The sequence below is a fragment of the Scyliorhinus canicula genome, chromosome 1, assembly GCF_902713615.1.
Source record: "Scyliorhinus canicula chromosome 1, sScyCan1.1, whole genome shotgun sequence".
Lineage (NCBI taxonomy): Eukaryota > Metazoa > Chordata > Chondrichthyes > Carcharhiniformes > Scyliorhinidae > Scyliorhinus > Scyliorhinus canicula.
In genome coordinates, this window is record NC_052146.1 from 40871847 (window position 1) to 40890080 (window position 18234).

An 18234-nucleotide genomic window follows, 5' to 3' on the forward strand; every position below is an offset into this window, starting at 1 on the left:
CCACTAAAGTGAACAAACCCATTCTTGGCGCATCAGGCCATCTTCATAAGCTATCCAAATGTCTAAGGAGGGAAAGTGAAAATGGAAACACTGAAGCTAAAGAATTGGACAAAATATATCAAGTATAAATGTACATTAATAGTAGGGGTAATAGCGATTGCTTTCTGATTACTGCCATAGGATCTTATTCTCTGCCGTTCGTCTTCTATTATTATAGAGGCAAGAGATATTCACATTGGAAAAATAATCCAGCCTATTTGACCTACCGAACACGAGGTCCGAAAAACTTCAAGTCACTGAAACTGACATAATTTTGGTCAAGTACAGGATAGGTTTCAAAAAGATTTAGTTTTTAAATCAGTAAGACAATTCCTGTCAAGCTCCAGAAATCTCAGTTACCTGGTTATTAGGAACTTTGGGTAGCTTAGGGCATAAATCTACTCCAACAAATTAATCACATTAATCCAGCAAATTTGCATGATCTGGTCTTTTGCATGGATGTGAGCATATGTAGCACAGAGTATCAGCAAACATTTCTGCCAACTGATACAAATACATACAGACGTACGAATAGGAACAGAAGTAGGCCATTCGGCCCCTCAAGCCTGCTCTGCCATTCAACAAGATAATGGTTGATCTGTTTGTGTTTTCAGTTCTACATTCCCATCTACCCCAATAACCATGGAACCACAGAATAACCACAGAACCATAGAAATGTTACGGTCAAGAAACGGTCTAGAAAGAGCCATTCAATCCATGTCTGCACTGGCCAAAATAAGAAACTAGCCGCTTATTTTAACCCCACTTTCCAACACCTGGTCCATAGCCTTGCAGGTTACTGCACTTGAGATGCAGATACAGGTACCTTTTAAATGAGTTAAGCATTTCAGCCTCGACCAAGAACTTAGGCAGTGAATTCCAGATGCCCACCACTCTCTGGGTGGAAAAGGTTTTCATCATGTCCCCTCTAATCTTTTTCCACAATCACCTTAATTCTATGTCCATTGGTAACTGACCCCTCAGCTAGGGGAAACAAGTCTTTCCTGTCCACCCAATCCAGGCCCCCCATAATTTTATACACCTCTATTAGGTCAACCGTAGCTCCTTCTGTTCCAAAGAAAACAAGCCAATCTCTCTTCGTAGCTGCAATTTTCAAACCCTGGCAACATTCTTGTAAATCTCCTCTGCACTCTCCCCAAAGCAATTATGTCCTTCCTGTAATGTGGTGATCTACATGTGCAGACCTCCAATTCTCTGGGACCTCACCTGTATCTAGTAAAGATCGTAACATGGTCCTCAGAACATCCATATTTTCTCCATAGCTTCCCTCAAAAGCCAGGGATACAGTCCATCTGATCCTGGTCATTTACCCACCTTTGATTCTCTTGCCTAACAAGAATCTACTCCTGCCTTAAAAATACTTTGCAACCCCACTTCCACTGCCTTCCGAGGCAGTGAGCTCAAATGTTGCACATCTTTCAGAGAAAAAAATTCTCATCTGTGTCCAATAAGGGCAACCCCTAATTTTTTAAATAATGTCCCCTTACTTCCGGTGACAGGGATGTGCTGAGAAGTCGCACATCAGACGGCTCCCCTCCCACAAACCTGAAAAATAGGCCCTTTTCACCCAAAATAGCCTCCAACACAAAGGAAAAACATCCCCACACCTCTACTCACCATATTACGTGAGAAAAGTGCCAAACAGCAGCCACTCCAGAGGCTGTGTGGAAACCAGGAGTGGAAAAAGTCCAGAGCGAGAAGGCCCGGCCCACAGCGTAAGGAGCCTCCCCCTGGTGAATGGCCTCCACATTTTGCAGAAGCCCTCCTCTGACCTTCGGATGGCAAATTAGATCTTCTCCAGGTGGAGAAATTCCAACAGGTCTGCCAGCCAGTCTGCAGATTTGGGTGGTGCTCTTGATCGCCAGCCGAGCAGGGTTCTTCAGCAGCTGATTAGGGAAGCAAAGGCAAGGGCGTTAGCCCCTTCCCCATAAATCATGATATTGGACCAGCCAGCACTAAGACTGCCACTTTTAGGCTTGGCTCCCACCCTCACCACCACAACCTTGGACATTGCTTGAAAGAAGGCTGTCCAGTACTAAACGAGTCTGGGGCATGCCCAGAACATGTGGGTGTTTCATTGTTTCACAGAATTTACAGTGCAGAAGGAGGTCATTCGGCCCATTGAGTCTGCACAGGCCCTTGGAAAGAGCACCCTACCCAAGCCCACACCTCCACCCTATTCCCAACACCTCCACTCTATCCCCGTTACCCCAACTAACCGTTTTTGGACACAAAGGGCAATTTAGCCTAGCCAATCCACCTAACCTGCACAACTTTGGACTTGTGGGAGGAAACCAGGGCACCCGGAGGAAACCCATGCAGACACAGGGAGAACGTGCAGACTCCGCACAGACAGTGACCCAAGCCAGGAATCGAACCTGGGACCCTGGAGCTGTGAAGCAACTGTGCTAACCACTGTGCTACCTACCTGCCCCAGGTGTGGTTGGCCATGCCTGCCTGGCACTGTTCACATGTGTCCTCCACCTCCACGAAGAACCTACTCATTCGGGTTCTTGTTAGGTGTGCTCTATGCACCACTTTCAATTGCATGAGGCTTAGCCTTGCGCAAGTGGAAGTGGTGTTGGCCCTGTTTAGTGCTTCGCTCCCGAGTCCCACCTTCTTTTTATCCCTAGTTCTTCCTGCCACTTTTCCTATATTTCGTCCAGTGGGGAGCTTGCCCTTTCTAATAATCGCCCGTACAGTTTCGTGCAGCTCCCCCTCTCAGGTTAGCCCCGTCCAATAGTTCCTCTAACATAGTGCGTCTCGGGGTCCGTGGGTATGTTGTCTTCTCCTTGCGGTGAAAGGTCTTTACCTGTAGGTGTCATAGGTCGTTCCTGTTGGGTAGTTATAAGAACATAAGAGGAGTAGGGCATCTGGCCCTTCGAGCCTGCTCCGCCATTCAATGAGATCATGGCTGATCTTTTGTGGACTAGCTCCACTTTCCCGCCCGAATATCTATCTTTATCGTGAAAACATTTTTTTTTTATAATTTAGAGTACCCAATACATTTTTCCAATTAAGGGGCAATTTAGCATGGCCAATACACCAATCCTTCACCTCTTCGGGTGTGGGGGCGAAACCCACGCAAACATGGGGAGAATGTGCAAACTCCACACGGACAGTGACCCAGTGCCAGAATTCGAACCTGGGACCTCGGCGCCATGAGGCAGCAGTGCTAACCACCACACCACCGTGCTGCCCTTTGAAAACATTTACTGCAAGAGCCTCAACTGCTCCGCTGGCAGGGAATACCATAGATTCACAATTCTTTGGGGAAGAAGTTCCTCCTAAACTCAGTCCTAAATCTATTTCCCCTTATTTCGAGGATATGCCCCCTAGTTCTGCTTTCACCCGCCAGTGGAAACAACCTCCCTGCATCATTTACAAGATCTCCCCGCATCCTTAGTACAGCCCCAGTCTACTAACCCTTTCCTCATAATCCAACCCACTGATGGCCATATTTGGGGATTTGGACTCTCTGGCAGTTGACTCTGGGGTGGAGGTGAATTTTAAAACCTAATAAATATATATTTTTTAAAACCTGGGTTACGATGCATACAGAAAGTATGACTGCTAGAGCTGTGATCAAGACGTCGTAAAAGTGATATAATTACTGATTTTCAGGTGAAGTGTTCTGCTAATAGCTTGAGAACCATTTACTTGTTTACAGACAGCTAGCTAATGGAGTACTGTTTATGTTTGAAGGACCCCTGGGGTGTAAATAAATTATGAGGGGTATTATGTTTGGTTCTGGCTAAACAGGTCAAGGCAGGTCTTATAAGAGACATACGACTTCCGGTTGCGGCTATGACCAGCTAAGTCGCACGTTTGGCTGCTCCTGCTACAAAGGTGTTTTCGGGCCGATTGGAGGGCCCCAACGGCGCTGTAAGGACAAATCCCGGTGGGGGAAGGCTCCCTGAAGAGAACCAGACCAACTTTATGGTCGGTACCCGGAGTGGGGTGGTAAAGAAAGCAACAGCAGCTCCCAAAAAAAAGCGGGGGAAGAAGACCAAAATGGCGGCCGGTGGAGCACCCGAGGAATGGAGGAAATGGGCGGAGGAGCAGCAGGCCGCTCTCCTGCGCTTCTTTACGGAGCTGAAAATGGAGCTCTTGGAGTCAATGAATGCGACGACCACCAGGCTGATGGGAGCCCAGGCGACCCAAGAGGCGTCGATTCGGGAGCTGCAACAGGAGATGACTGTGAGGGAGGAGGAGGCCACGGTCCTCGTGGGAAAGGTAGAGGTGCACGAGGCACTCCACCTGAAATGGCAGAGCCGTTTTGAGGAGCTGGATACCCGAATGAGGCGGAAGAACCTGAGGATCTTGGGCCTGGCAGAAGGCCTGGAGGGGTCAGACCTCCCGGGATATGTAGCAGAAATGCTGAGCTCCCTGATGGGGGCAGGGGCCGTCCCTTCGCCCCTGGAGCTGGAAGAGGCCTACAGGGTCATGGCTAGGAGGCCAAGAGCAAATGAGCCCCCGAGGGCGGTGCTGGTGCGGTTCCAGCGACTCAGCGACCGTGAGAGAGTGCTGGAGTGGGCCAAGAGGGAAAGGAGCAGCAAGTGGGAGAATTCGACGGTGAGGGTCTACCAGGACTGGAGTGCGGAGGTGGCAAAGCGGCGGGCCCGGTACAACCGGACGAAGGCGGTGCTACATGCAAAACGGATCAGGTTCGGAATGCTGCAGCCAGCGCGCTTGTGGGTCACCTACAGGAACCAACACCACTATTTTGAGTCCCCAGAGGAGGCGTGGGCCTTTGTACAGGAAGAGAAACTGGACTCGAATTAGACCCAGGGGATACTTGGCGGCCGTAGCCGCTCGGGTACTTTCAGCTGAATTCTTTGTTTGGATTTTGAACTCTTGCTGTGGTTTTTCTTCTGATGTTTTTTCGTGGCTAGCAATGGCGACCTTTCCCGCGCTGGAGCGGGGCCAGGGAGGAGTGGCAAGGGGGGGGAGGCCCCCCCCCCGAGCCGGGGGGGAGTCGGAGTGTGGCAGGAGCAGCCGGGTCAGCGTGAATCAGCTGACTTACGGGAGTACGATGGAGGGTACATCGCGGCTAGGAGGGGTCCTAGCCTGGGGGGGGGGGGGGGGGGGGGTGGGGGGGGGGGGGGGGGGGGGGGGAGGGGGGGTTAGGGAGGGACACCGGGTTGCTGCTGAAAAGACCAGAAACGGGAAGTGGAGGACTGGAGAGGTGGGGGGAGGGGGACATCGCCATGGGGAGCGGGTCAGAAGGGGAGGGTCGACCCGGGGCGAGCAGGGAACAGGACATGGCTAATCGGCAGGGGAAGGGGGCGGGTCGTCCCGCGACCCGGCTGATCACTTGGAACGTGAGGGGGTTGAATGGGCCGGTCAAGAGATCAAGGGTATTCTCACACCTGAAGGGACTGAAGGCTGATGTAGCAATGTTACAGGAGACCCATTTGAAGGTAGTGGACCAGGTTCGCCTGAGAAGGGGGTGGGTGGGACAGGTGTTCCACTCTGGATTGGACGCAAAGAACCGGGGGGTGGCGATTCTGGTGGGAAAGAGGGTGTCGTTCGTGGCGGAGGAGGTGGTGGCGGATAAGGAGGGTAGGTATGTGATGGTGAAGGGTAAGCTGCAGGGGGAGAAAGTGGTGATGGTCAACGTATATGCCCCGAACTGGGATGACGCGGGTTTTATGAGGCGCCTATTGGGCCTCATTCCGGGACTGGAGGCAGGGGGCTTGATCATGGGGGGGGACTTTAACACAGTGCTGGACCCCGGGCTAGACAGATCGAGCTCAAGGACCAATAGGAGGCCGGCAGCGGCAGAAGTGCTGAGGGGGTACATGGAGCAGATGGGAGGAGTAGACCCATGGAGGTTTGGTAGGCCGAGGGCGAGGGAGTATTCCTTTTTCTCCCACGTCCATAGAGTGTACTCCAGAATCGATTTCTTCGTGTTGAGCAGGGGGCTGATCCCGAGGGTACGGGAAGCTGAGTACTCGGCCATTGCGATCTCTGATCATGCACCACATTGGGTGGATGTGGAAATGGGGGAGGCGCGGGACCAGCGCCCGCTGTGGCGGCTGGATGTGGGGCTGTTAGCGGACGACGAGGTGTGTAAAAGGGTCCGGAAGAGCATTGAGAGCTATCTGGACTTGAATGACACGGGTGAGGTGCAGGTGGGGATGGTCTGGGAGGCCCTGAAGGCAGTGATCAGGGGAGAGCTGATCTCCATAAGGGCGCACAGAGAAAGAAAGGAGAGGCAGGAGAGGGAGAGGCTGGTGGGGGAGCTATTGGAAGTGGATAGGAGATATGCGGAGGCACCAGAGGAGGGGCTGCTGGGAGAACGGCGCAGCCTGCAGGTCAAGTTCGACCTGCTGACCACCAGGAAGGCAGAGACGCAGTGGAGAAGGGCACAGGGCGCGGTCTATGAGTATGGGGAAAAGGCGAGCAGGATGCTGGCACACCAGCTTCGCAAACGAGATGCGGCTAGGGAGATTGGGGGAGTGAAGGAGAGGGGCGGGAAGGTAGTGCAGAAGGGGCAAGAAGTGAACGGGGTCTTCAGGGATTTTTACAAGGAGTTGTATCGGTCTGAGCCGCCGACGAGGAGAGGGGGAATGGAGGACTTCCTAAACAAATTGAGGTTCCCAAGGGTCCAGGAGGGGCTGGTAGAAGGGCTGGGGGCGCCAATAGGGCTAGAGGAGCTAGTCAAGGGAATAGGTCAGATGCAAGCGGGGAAGGCGCCGGGGCCAGATGGGTTCCCGGTGGAATTCTATAAGAAAAATGTGGACTTGGTGGGACCGGTACTGGTACGAGCCTTTAATGAGGCGCGAGAGGGGAGGGTTCTGCCCCCGACAATGTCGCAGGCTCTGATCTCCCTGATATTGAAGCGGGATAAAGACCCCGTGCAGTGCGGGTCCTACAGGCCTATCTCGCTTCTGAACGTGGATGCCAAGTTGCTGGCAAAGATCCTGGCAGCTAGAATAGAGGATTGTGTGCCAGGGGTAATCCATGAGGACCAGACGGGGTTCGTGAAGGGGCGGCAGCTCAACACGAACGTGCGGAGATTGCTGAATGTAATTATGATGCCGGCAGTGGAGGGGGAGGCTGAGATAGTGGTAGCGCTGGACGCGGAGAAGGCATTCGATAGGGTGGAGTGGGAGTACCTGTGGGAGACGTTGGAACGGTTTGGGTTTGGGGAAGGGTTTATTAAGTGGGTGAAGTTGCTCTACTCGGCCCCGACGGCGAGTGTAGTGACAAACGGGAGGAGGTCGGAGTATTTCGGGCTCCACCGAGGGACCAGGCAGGGATGTCCCCTATCCCCCCTACTTTTCGCACTGGCGATTGAACCGTTGGCGATGGCACTGAGGGGTTCAGGGGGGTGGAGAGGACTGACTAGGGGAGGGGAGGAACATCGAGTATCGCTATATGCGGATGATCTACTGCTGTACGTGGCAGACCCAGAAGGGGGAATGCCGGAGATAATGGAACTATTAGCAGAGTTTGGGGACTTTTCGGGGTACAAACTAAATTTGGGCAAAAGCGAGGTTTTTGTGATACACCCGGGGGACCAGGGAGAGGGTATTGGGAGACTCCCCTTCAAGCGAGCAGGAAAGAGCTTTAGGTACTTAGGGGTGCAGGTGGCAAGGAACCCTCCACAAGTTGAACTTTTCCAGGCTGGTGGAACAGATGGAGGAGGAATTTAAGAGGTGGGACATGGTACCGTTGTCGCTGGCGGGGAGGGTGCAGTCAATCAAAATGACGGTCCTCCCAAGGTTCTTGTTTTTATTTCAGTGCTTGCCCATCTTCCTCCCTAGGGCCTTCTTCAAAAAGGTGACGAGTAGCATCATGAGCTACGTGTGGGCGCATGGCACCCCAAGGGTGAGGAGGGTCTTTTTGGAGCGGAGTAGGGACAGTGGAGGGCTGGCACTGCCCAATCTCTCGGGGTACTACTGGGCGGCAAATGTGTCAATGGTGCGCAAGTGGATGATGGAAGGGGAGGGGGCAGCTTGGAAACGAATGGAGAGGGCGTCCTGTGGCAACACAAGCCTGGGGGCCCTAGTAACGGCACCATGGCCGCTCCCCCCCACGAGGTACACCACGAGCCCGGTGGTGGCGGCCACCCTCAAGATATGGGGGCAGTGGAGGCGACATAGGGGGGAAATGGGAGGTCTGTTGGCGGCGCCAATAAGAGGGAACCATAGATTCATCCCGGGGAACATCGACGGGGGATTTCAGAGCTGGTACAGGGTGGGCATACGGCAGCTGAAGGACCTGTTTATAGAGGGGAGGTTTGCGAGCCTGGGAGGGCTGGAGGAGAAGTTTGAGCTCCCCCGGGAAACATGTTCAGATATTTACAAGTGAAGGCATTTGCTAGGCGGCAGGTGGAGGGGTTTCCCCTGCTCCCCAGTAAGGGGGCGAGTGATAGGGTGCTCTCAGGGGTCTGGGTCGGAGGGGGGAAGATATCAGACATCTACAAGATAATGCAGGAGGCGGAAGAAGCATCAGGGGAGGAGCTGAAAGCCAAGTGGGAAGGGGAGCTGGGAGAGCAGATAGAAGACGGGACGTGGGCGGATGCACTGGAGAAGGTCAACTCTTCCTCCTCGTGTGCGAGACTGAGCCTCATTCAATTTAAGGTGCTGCATAGAGCTCACATGATGGGGACAAGGATGAGCCGGTTCTTTGGGGGTGAGGACAGGTGTGTCAGATGTCTGGGAAGCCCAGCGAACCATGTGCATATGTTCTGGGCATGTCCGGTGCTGGAAGGGTTCTGGAAGGGGGTGGCAAGGACGGTGTCGAAGGTGGTGGGGTCCAGGGTCAAACCAGGATGGGGGCTTGCGATCTTTGGGGTCGGGGTAGAACCGGGGGTACAGGAGGCTAGGGAGGCCGGAATACTGGCCTTTGCGTCCCTAGTGGCTCGACGAAGGATATTAATTCAATGGAAGGACGCGAGGCCTCCAAGCGTTGAAACTTGGATTAACGATATGGCTAGCTATATTCAGCTAGAAAGGATCAAATTTGCCCTGAGAGGGTCAGTACAGGGATTCTCCAGGCGGTGGCAACCTTTCCTTGACTTTTTAGATCAGAGATAGACGTTCGGGGTCGTGGCAGCAGCAACCCGGGGGGGGGGGGGGGGGGGAGGGAGGGGGGGGGAGGGAGGGAGGGGGGAGGGAGGGAGGAGGGGGGGGGAGGGGAGGGGGGGGAGGGGAGGGGGGGGAGGGGAGGGGGGGAGGGGGGGAGGGGAGGGGGGGGAGCAAGGGTCGTGGGGGGACATGCACGACTGTAACGCGGGCAAGTCTGCTCGCTGCTCATGTCTGAAACTGCAGGCTGCCTTGTTTGTTAAGGTTGCCTGGGGGGGGGGGGGGGGGGGGGGGGGGGGAGAGGACTGGTGCGCGCGAGAGGGCGGGCGAGGGAGGGACATTTGCCTAGAGGGATTGTGTTGTAAATAATTTAAAAATTAGTAGGGGTAAATGTTTGTATGGAAAAACTCTTTCAATAAAAATTATTTAAAAAAAAAAAAATAAGAGACATACAAATGCCTTATGCTTTGGATGCAGATTATGTAGTTCATGGGAGAGGCCAGGTCTGTCTGAAAAGACAGTTGGTCCTAGAAATCTTAACTGAACAAAGGTGTTCCAGTCTGTTCCTGAAAGATTCTCTCTCCAAAGATTCTGCACAGAGAAAAGCAAGTAAAACTCTGGTGTTACTTTATTCATGAGTGATGTTTGAAATATATTGTTGGCTTAATTGGTATATAGTGCCAGGTTCAGGAAGTAAGTTAAGGTTTTTTTCTTCTTACGAACTATAGTAACTGTTAACTAGTTAATTCTGTGTTTAAATTAAAGTTTGTTTTTACATAAAATAAATCCGTGGGTCAGTATTAACACTCCTGTGGTGCAGTAACATTTCCTCATTTTACAAATTGCAATAGTTGGGTTCTCGTCTGGGATCCTAACAAACCTTTCGACAGTAAGACTCCTTTCCATCAGAAGAGGAGAAAGGAAATGCTCAAATCTGATTACTTCCGCATTTGAATGATACCATTTAACATTGAGAATATGTGTCCACCCTCACATTTTCTCTACTGATACCATGAGATTCAGGTAGTTATTTTGTAAGTTTTCTCAATGCAATTAAACTGTGCAACACATTGCCAGCATTACTGAATAAGTAAAATGTGCATGATCCTTTTCCTACCTGTTCAAGCTTAGAACGATTACTTTCCAAGCCCGCCGCACAACTGTCATAGAGTGATTTTTTTTCTTCGTACTCTTGAGTTAATTCCTAATTTGAAATGGCAAAATATGACATAAATGAAACTGTGAGCAAGCAATATGAGACACTAAAACAGTGGGAGGGATTCTCCATTTCTGAGACTAAGTATTGATACCAATGCAGAATCTTTGGACTTTTACGACAGAAAAACCGGCGCCACAACTGGACCAATTCCACTACCATTGACAGGCTAGCACTGGTGCCGTTTGGAACACAATCGATTCCAATGAAAAACGGTGTGAGATATGCCGGGTTCGTGATCGACACTTGGGAGGCTGACAAGCTGCAGCCGCACATACACATTACAATCCTCACTCGCACCATGCCAGCCAAGAAGATGGCATTGCTTGTGCTGGAATGTGCCCATACAGCTGATGGGTCGGCTGGGGTCATAGGGCACAAAGTGGGCTGTTAGTGGTGTGCGCAGCTGCATGGCTGCCTTACTGGCTGCAGCAATGGTATTCCCTGCCCATCCACCCCGATCCCAGAGCCCACTTCATGGACACCCCCCCCCACTATTACCCCCGGCCCTGGCAGAAGCCCCCCCGGCCAGCAGCACAACTATCAGCAAACTATGGCGATGTTGGACACCTTCCGTACCCCCTCTCTCTCCCTCAGCAGTCGCTACATGGTTTCACGATTTTTAAAAGGAAAGTGAACCAGGCTGTCGGGAACTCGTCTCATTGGAGGCAGAGAATCACGGAGGCCCCAGGGAATACCGGTCGGGTCCGCTAATGATATGCAAACTGAGTCTGCTGTTCGTGCTTTCCAGAATGCATTGACGCCGCTGTTAAGGTGCTGGAGCATTGCGATTTGGCGTCATATCGGCACCTGCCGCGATTTTGGCTTCGGAACTGATTCTCCGCCCAGTCACCTTTTCCTATTGCGGAGTCAGCCAATGGAGAATCCTGCCTAGTGTGTCCTTGTTAATCACAGGTCAAGACTTTGTATTCTCAAATACACTTACAATTATAAGCTCAAGTAAACCAAATTGGTGGACTTGCGTATGGAGTGAAAAAGCAACACTTTATATTTAGGGTCAAAAACAGTTACATGTTATTGAATGCCGTTAATGTGAGATTTGTGTTTGTTTAAGGCCAACTATTCCCCAGATAATACTCCTTCAAACACTTCCCTGTACAATTATAGCTATTCTGTGGTTGATAGGCAATAAAAAATTTTTTTTTTTTTTTTTTTAAAAAAAAAAAAGAGTACCCAAATCATTTTTTTCAATTGAGGGCCAATTTAGCGTGACCAATCCACCTAGCCTGCACATCTTTGGGTTGTGGGGGCGAAACCCACGCAGACACAGGGAGAATGTGCGAACTCCACGCGGACAGTGACCCAGAGCCAGGATCAAACCGGGGACCTCGGCACCATGAGCCAACAGGGCTAACCCACTGCGCCACCGTGCTACCAGCTGATAGGCAATTTGTCTGCAAATGCAATGATGCAATTTGGTGAACTGATTTAATGCTTTAATATTGTAAGCAACTGACAACCAGATGTACAAGTAGAAACACAATGCAGCATTGCCCACTTTGCTGGTTTAAAGGCCATGACGTACCTGACACTTTTGTCGCAATGGTCGTAGTTCTTTGATGACAGGAGCCAAGGCGGTCTTCTTTTCAGCAATAAGGGCATTAAGTTTCTTTACCTGTAGAAATGTTTTCAACAACAAAAGATAAGATACCAATTCAAGGTCTGTGCATTGCCACTTGCAGCATTTCTTTTTCACCTACTCCAATTCTCTTTATCTCCACAATCAGAAGTACAAAGTTAAACTTCTACACACAAAGATTTCACCTATGCAACGCATTCTGAACCAAACAGTTTTTTTGTTGTGATTTTTTTTATAACTCAGATACAGATCGATTAATATAGAATCAAAAACTTAATTTGGTTTATTATTCCTGACCAGGCACAGTTTGGTGCTAACACTGTAGGATAAAAATGGAAATTGCTGTGTTCATTCCCAGTATTGACATTCTTCATCTTGCCAAACTTAACAAGTTGAATTTTTAAAATAGCATCAGGCATTGATGAAGTGAATGAAATGACCAAGAAACCTCCTACGGCTGCTGTTGTCCACTTCCTTGTGGTCAGCTTCAGATTCCTGTTGTCAATGATATGAAAACAGGTTGCTCTTCTCTTAGTTACATATAGGCACCAGCAATCACAAAAGGGAAGAAAAGTACCTTTACAAGGAAATATTAAATTTTTTTAAAAACATTTTAATTGGTCATGGCATTAGATTTAAAGGGCACATACTTCTAAGAAAGAAATACAATAGTCATGTGAGATTTTAATTTATCATTACAAATGTACAAAACAACCACTCTATATCGTGAATGTACGTGGAAATCTAATTAGTTTGATTTCAACTGAATGGCCTCAACAGTATTTTTTTCTTTTGTTTGGTATGAATTAAATGTTCAATTATCAAGTAACAAACTAGTTCTCTAACTGAGTGACAGCAATGGAAATACATGGCATCTCTCCTTTAAATCAAAATGCAATACATCGTTACCTGACTGCATTTTCATGAAGTTGTTACTATGAGTATGTTAGGTTTAGAGAATTATATACACTGAATTGACTGTTGCAGCTTAACCTAGCTGAACTGTTCTACATAATAGTAATTGTGGCATTTTTCTTACTCAGCTTTATTGACTAAGTTCCTAGAAATTTAAGTGTTAAAGTTTCCTTCTTTGTTTTAAATGATTACTTTGCTGTAAATGGTAGGGCTAAATTATTGAAAGATGGGCAATTGAATTCAACAATACTGCTTGAGTAAGATGCCTAGTGGCTATGAAAACTATCTTTGTGATTATTGACAAGAAAATTGACAAGAAAAAAATGTATATGAAATTAAGTTTGCGCATCATCCTCTGACAATTCAAAATTCAGATGCCGTACATAATGTCATGTGAGAGTAGCCTTTAAGAAATGGGTGTTTAAGAAATGTACCTTTAAGAAATGGAGCTGCTCATGTTACTGGAGTGATATCAGAGTGTGGGTGGAGCTGAGCTCTACGTCTGCGTTTTAATTTCAGTTTTAGAAAGCTTGGGTGTGTCAGTGTTTTTCAGTGAGCTGCATCTGCTGTGATCTCTGCCATCCAAAGACTATCTATGGATCATTTGGTGAACTCAGAATTGTAAACGGTCTCAGTATTAAATGTAAACCTAATCGTGCTCCAGTTTGACGGTTTGTTAAGTCTTTTGGGTGTAAAAGGACAGCATACAGGTTACTTTGTGTTGTATTCTTTGGGGGGTGTATTTGATTTACTGGTTGCTAAGATATTCACTGTTTGTTTTAAAAAGGTTAACTTGAGTTCATGAGTTCATAGAGTAAACATTGTTTTGTTTTAAAAACCACTGGTCCATTTTCTGCTGTACCAAACCTGTAGAGTGAGCCGTGTGCTCCCCATACCACAATCTATTAAAAGTTGTGGGTCAGTGGAACTCCATGATACACTTTGGGATTCTCTAAACCCTGGCCCATAACAATAGCTACTCTACAGGATTGTGAAGACGGCAAAAAATTAATTCCACTTGTTTGCTCCAGGATTTCATGATCACTCCTTAGAGATAGAAGTGATATCACACAATCTGTTCACTTGCTACCATATAGATCAGTCTGATATAAACTTGTAACTTTTTAAACTACCCAAGTTCTTGCACGGTATTTTGATGCAAAACATGTAACCTTTCTTAAATAAATTTCAGATTGAGATCAGCTAATTGCAGTTTTTCGATGCTCAACACAAAACCAATGCAAGTCAAACTCAGCCCTTTCAGTGAATTCTACTCAACATTCATTTCACTGTAACTGAGTTGAGAAGCTGACATCCACTGGAATAAAACCTGTCTGCGAGCAGTCTGCGAGGTGAAGGCTAAAACATCTGCCCTTGCCCCCGTCTGAAGCATCGGCCGGTCCAACACCCTGAAAATGGCCTCTAGGGGATCAGGCTCTAATTCCACTTGTAAGGTCACCGACACGGTGCTGAAGGAGCCCCAGATGTTTGTCAGCTTAGGACACGTCCAGAACAGATGTACATGATTCGCTGGGCCCCTCCCACACCGCTCGCACTTTTCCTCTACCACCTAAAACAACCGACTCATCCTGGCCCTTGTTAAGTGTGCCCGATGAACCACTTTTAACTGTATGAGCACAAGTCTTGCACAGGACGACGTGGCGTTCACCCACAGTAGGGCTTCATACCACAGCCCCTCCTCCACCTCCCCTCCCAACTCTTCCTCTCATTTGACCCTAAACCTTCCCCCGGGGGCACAACCTCCTCCACCAGAATCCTCCGTAAATTTCAGAAGTACTCCCCTCTTCCACCCCCACCAACGACCGGACCCTCTCCTACAACTATATTGACGGCATAACCGGAAAGGTCAGAAAAACCATCTTGGCAAAATCCCTAACCTGCAAGTATCTAAACGTTTTGGACTGCGCAAAACCATCCTTCTCCCTAGCTCCTCCAAACTTGCAAACTGCCCCTCCAGGAATAAATCGGCCATTACCACCACCCCATTATCCTCCTAAACTCTAAACCTGGCGTCCAATCTTGCAAGCTCGAACATGTGGTTATCCCAAAGAGTTTCATGTTGTTACATTGAGATATTGCATCATACAAAAAACTTGATCCTGAGCCACTGGTCTGCAGCTTATAAAGGTTAGTTCACAATAACAATAATTTATATTTAACATACAATGTGTTTTTTAATATTCAGTTTATTGGCCAAATTTGCTTCATTTCATGTCTACTGTTAAGCAGTTGATGTTTTTCACTTCCTGAAAGTAACTAGGCTGCCATCACCATTAATAAAGTGTTATAATGAAAATTCAAATATATTCACAGATATTACTGGAAAAGGTAAATCAAATTCCTTGACACTTACCCCTTAGTGTCACAAACAAAATGTTCAGTTAGGTGCTAAAGATCACCAGTGGTAAAGTTACTTACAGCATGCAATGGAACTGGTTTATTTATGTTCTACTTTATATGCACCTTTAATTTTATATGACTAAATATTCAAGTATGAATTAGACTACAGGGGCGGGATTCTCCGACCCCCCCCCCCCCCCGCCAAATCAGAGAATGGGGGGGGGTTGGCGGATGAATCCCGAGCCCGCCGGCTACAGAATTCTCTGGCGCCGGAGATTTGGCGGAGTGGGAATCGCGCCGCGCCGGTCGGCGGCCTCCCCCGGCGATTCTCCGGCCCGCGATAGGCCGGGTTCCCGCCTGTTGTTGCCGGGTCCTGCCGGCGTAAATCAAGGTAGGTCCCGACCGGCGGGACCCAGCTCCGTGGCTGGCCTCCGGGGTCCTCCGGGGGGGGGGGGGGGGGGGGGGGGGGGGGCGGCGCGGGCCGATCTGGCCCTGGGGGTGCCCCCGTGGTGGCCTGGCCCGCGGTCGGGGCCCATCGATCCGCGGGCGGGCCTGTGCCGTGGGGGCACTCTATTCCTACGTGCCGGCCGTGTAAGCCTCCGCAATGGCCGGCGCAAAGGTGACCCCCCCCCCCCGCGCATGGATGACGTCAGCAGACACTGACGCTCCCGTGCATGCGCGGACCCGCGCCGGCTGCCGGTGTCCCTTCAGCCCCGTCTGGCGCGGCGCCAAAGGCCGTCCACGCCGGCGCCGTCCTAGCACCTGAAGGTGCGGAGGAATCCACACTTTTGGGGCGGCCCCACGCCAGAGTGGTTCCCGCCACTCCACTGCGCCGTTTCTGCCCGCCCCGCCAATTCCCGGAGAATCCCGCCCCAGGTGTTTGAAATTTTAAAAAGCTATTTTAATCAGATTTCGCAGTAACTTTATTGAAGCCTACTTGTGGCAATAAGCGATTATTATTATTTTGAAAATAACTCAAAAGGGAGATTAATCAGCTTTGCATATAAAGACCTCACTCACACCAAGAAAGGTTTATCATGAAGGAGAAAACAGAATATGTCTCCTCAAGGCATTGGGCATGATTTAACAGAAACATTTCGAAGTGTCATCTTGGGGGTGATTGGTGGGGTGTTCCGCGATGGCCATGTTGATGAGGTCGCAGCGCGTATTTTACAGCGCTTAGTGCCGAAAAAAAGCCTCTTTTCTGGCTGTTTCGCGGTCTGATTTGCCAGACACGGAGTCAGTGTCTCGCTGCTAACAAGAGGGAGCTGTTTTTAAACACTCACTCACCATGCACTCCCAGTCAACACACAAGCATGGCAGCGTGTAGCTCTGCTCCTCGCTTTGAGGATGCCGACCTGGCCAGGCTTCTCGGCGTTGTCGATGTGAGACAGGGGCATCCTGTTCCCCTGAGGGGGTCAGAGGACCAACAGCAGGGTTAGCAGTGCTGATGGGAGGCAGTGGCAGTCAGTTTGGGCAGCATGGCAAGGAGGACATTCGCCCAATGTCAGAAGACCAATGACCTCCACCAAGCTGCAAAGGTAAGTTACCACCTCTCTCCTGGCATCAGTGTCTCTGCCACCCCTCAAATGCCCAGACCCGCCTGCTCACAAATCACTGGCTGACAGCTCACACCTTCCCCACATCCGATCCTAGTACTTGTTCCTCAGAACCCCCAGCACAACCCCTTCATATCCAGGTGCGATGCCCACATATGTCACCTGCTATAGACCCCCCTGACCCATTAGGCGTGCGGCTCACAATGCCCTCTCTTTCATCCCCTGGGGTGGGGCATGGGCTGATCGACACAGCCTTGTCCTATGAGAATATGGTATGGATGAATCTGGTCCTCTGGGCGTGTTGGGCCCTTGCTGCTGCCTGTCCTCCATCCTCCTACCCCTCCTGCGCTTCTCCCCGGCCTTGTCCTCCAGCCCCTCCTTGTTCGCCTTCTGGTCCTCCTCAGATGAGGCTATAGGTCCCTTCTTCTCCTTCTCCAGCATGTCGCCCCGCTGCAGTGCTACGTTGTGAAGGGCACAGCAGACCATCACAAAGCGGAAGACCCTCTGGGGTGTGGGGCACCGCCATAACTGTTCAGGCATCGAAATTTTGAGCATTCCATTGCACTGCTTAGTGGCATCATGGTCTCATTATATTGGGTCTCTGCCTCAGTCTCAGGCCTCCACACCAGCATCATCACCCAGGACCGCAGCAGGTCCCCTTTGTCCCCCAGGAACCAACCCACCATCATAGGATGGTCTTCAATGATGCCGGAGATTTCCGAATGCCCCAGGATATAGCTGTCATGCACGTTCCCTGGGAAGCGGGCACTCACGTGCATGACACTGCGGCAGTGGTCTCACACAATCTGAACTTTCAGGGACTGGAACACCCTTCTGTTAATAAAAGTCACTCCTTGATGCCCCGGAACGCGCAAGGCGACATTGCCTGCCATCAATTCTCTCCTGGACCTGGGCATCCCGGCAATGGTGGAGAATCCTGCAGCCCGGGCATCTTGGTGGGCCTGGTCCAGCTCAAAGTCGAGGTATTTGGACACCCGGGCATCCATAACCTCCCGGGTGCAATTAAGAGCTCTAGCTCGTGAAATGCTGCACAGGTCCCTGCTCTAGCCCTGGAATGAGCCAGTTGCATAAAGGTTCAGGGCTGCGATGACCTTCACGGCCACAGACCGCATGTGTCCTCCTCCACATGGTGCCAAATCCGTAAGGACATGGCACAGGTACCGCACTGTCACTTTATTGAGATGGAATCTCCTGCAGCACATTGCTGACTGTCATCTCATCGAAAGACCATTGAAGCCTGTACACTGTGGACCGTTGCTGGCCTCCCCTTCATGGTTCCACCTCGGCCTGATGGGCAGCCGGGTCTTCAAGGTGTGTGGCGGCATCCTGCACAGGGGTGCCGTCCCCAGCCTGCATCATTGCTGCTGCCTTCTCCGACTTCCACCAGCATTGCGATGGCAGCCGCTGCGGAACCTACATCACCATCCATTTTGTATCTGTAAGGAATTGGAGAAGGATGTAGAC

At 50.2% G+C, this 18234-nt stretch overlaps 1 protein-coding gene across 3 annotated transcripts in view; it reads right to left on the reverse strand.

The window, feature by feature from the left end:
- Nucleotides 1-18234, reverse strand: part of ift81 (intraflagellar transport 81 homolog) — a 153525-nt gene that overhangs the window by 38415 nt on the left and 96876 nt on the right. For all 3 annotated transcript variants that reach the window (XM_038789145.1, XM_038789160.1, XM_038789154.1), the window contains 2 exons: nt 11861-11950; nt 10216-10302 (listed from right to left, as the gene is read on the reverse strand). In XM_038789145.1, coding sequence (XP_038645073.1) covers nt 10216-10302; nt 11861-11950 — 177 coding nt within the window. The remainder of the gene's footprint in view (nt 1-10215; nt 10303-11860; nt 11951-18234) is intronic.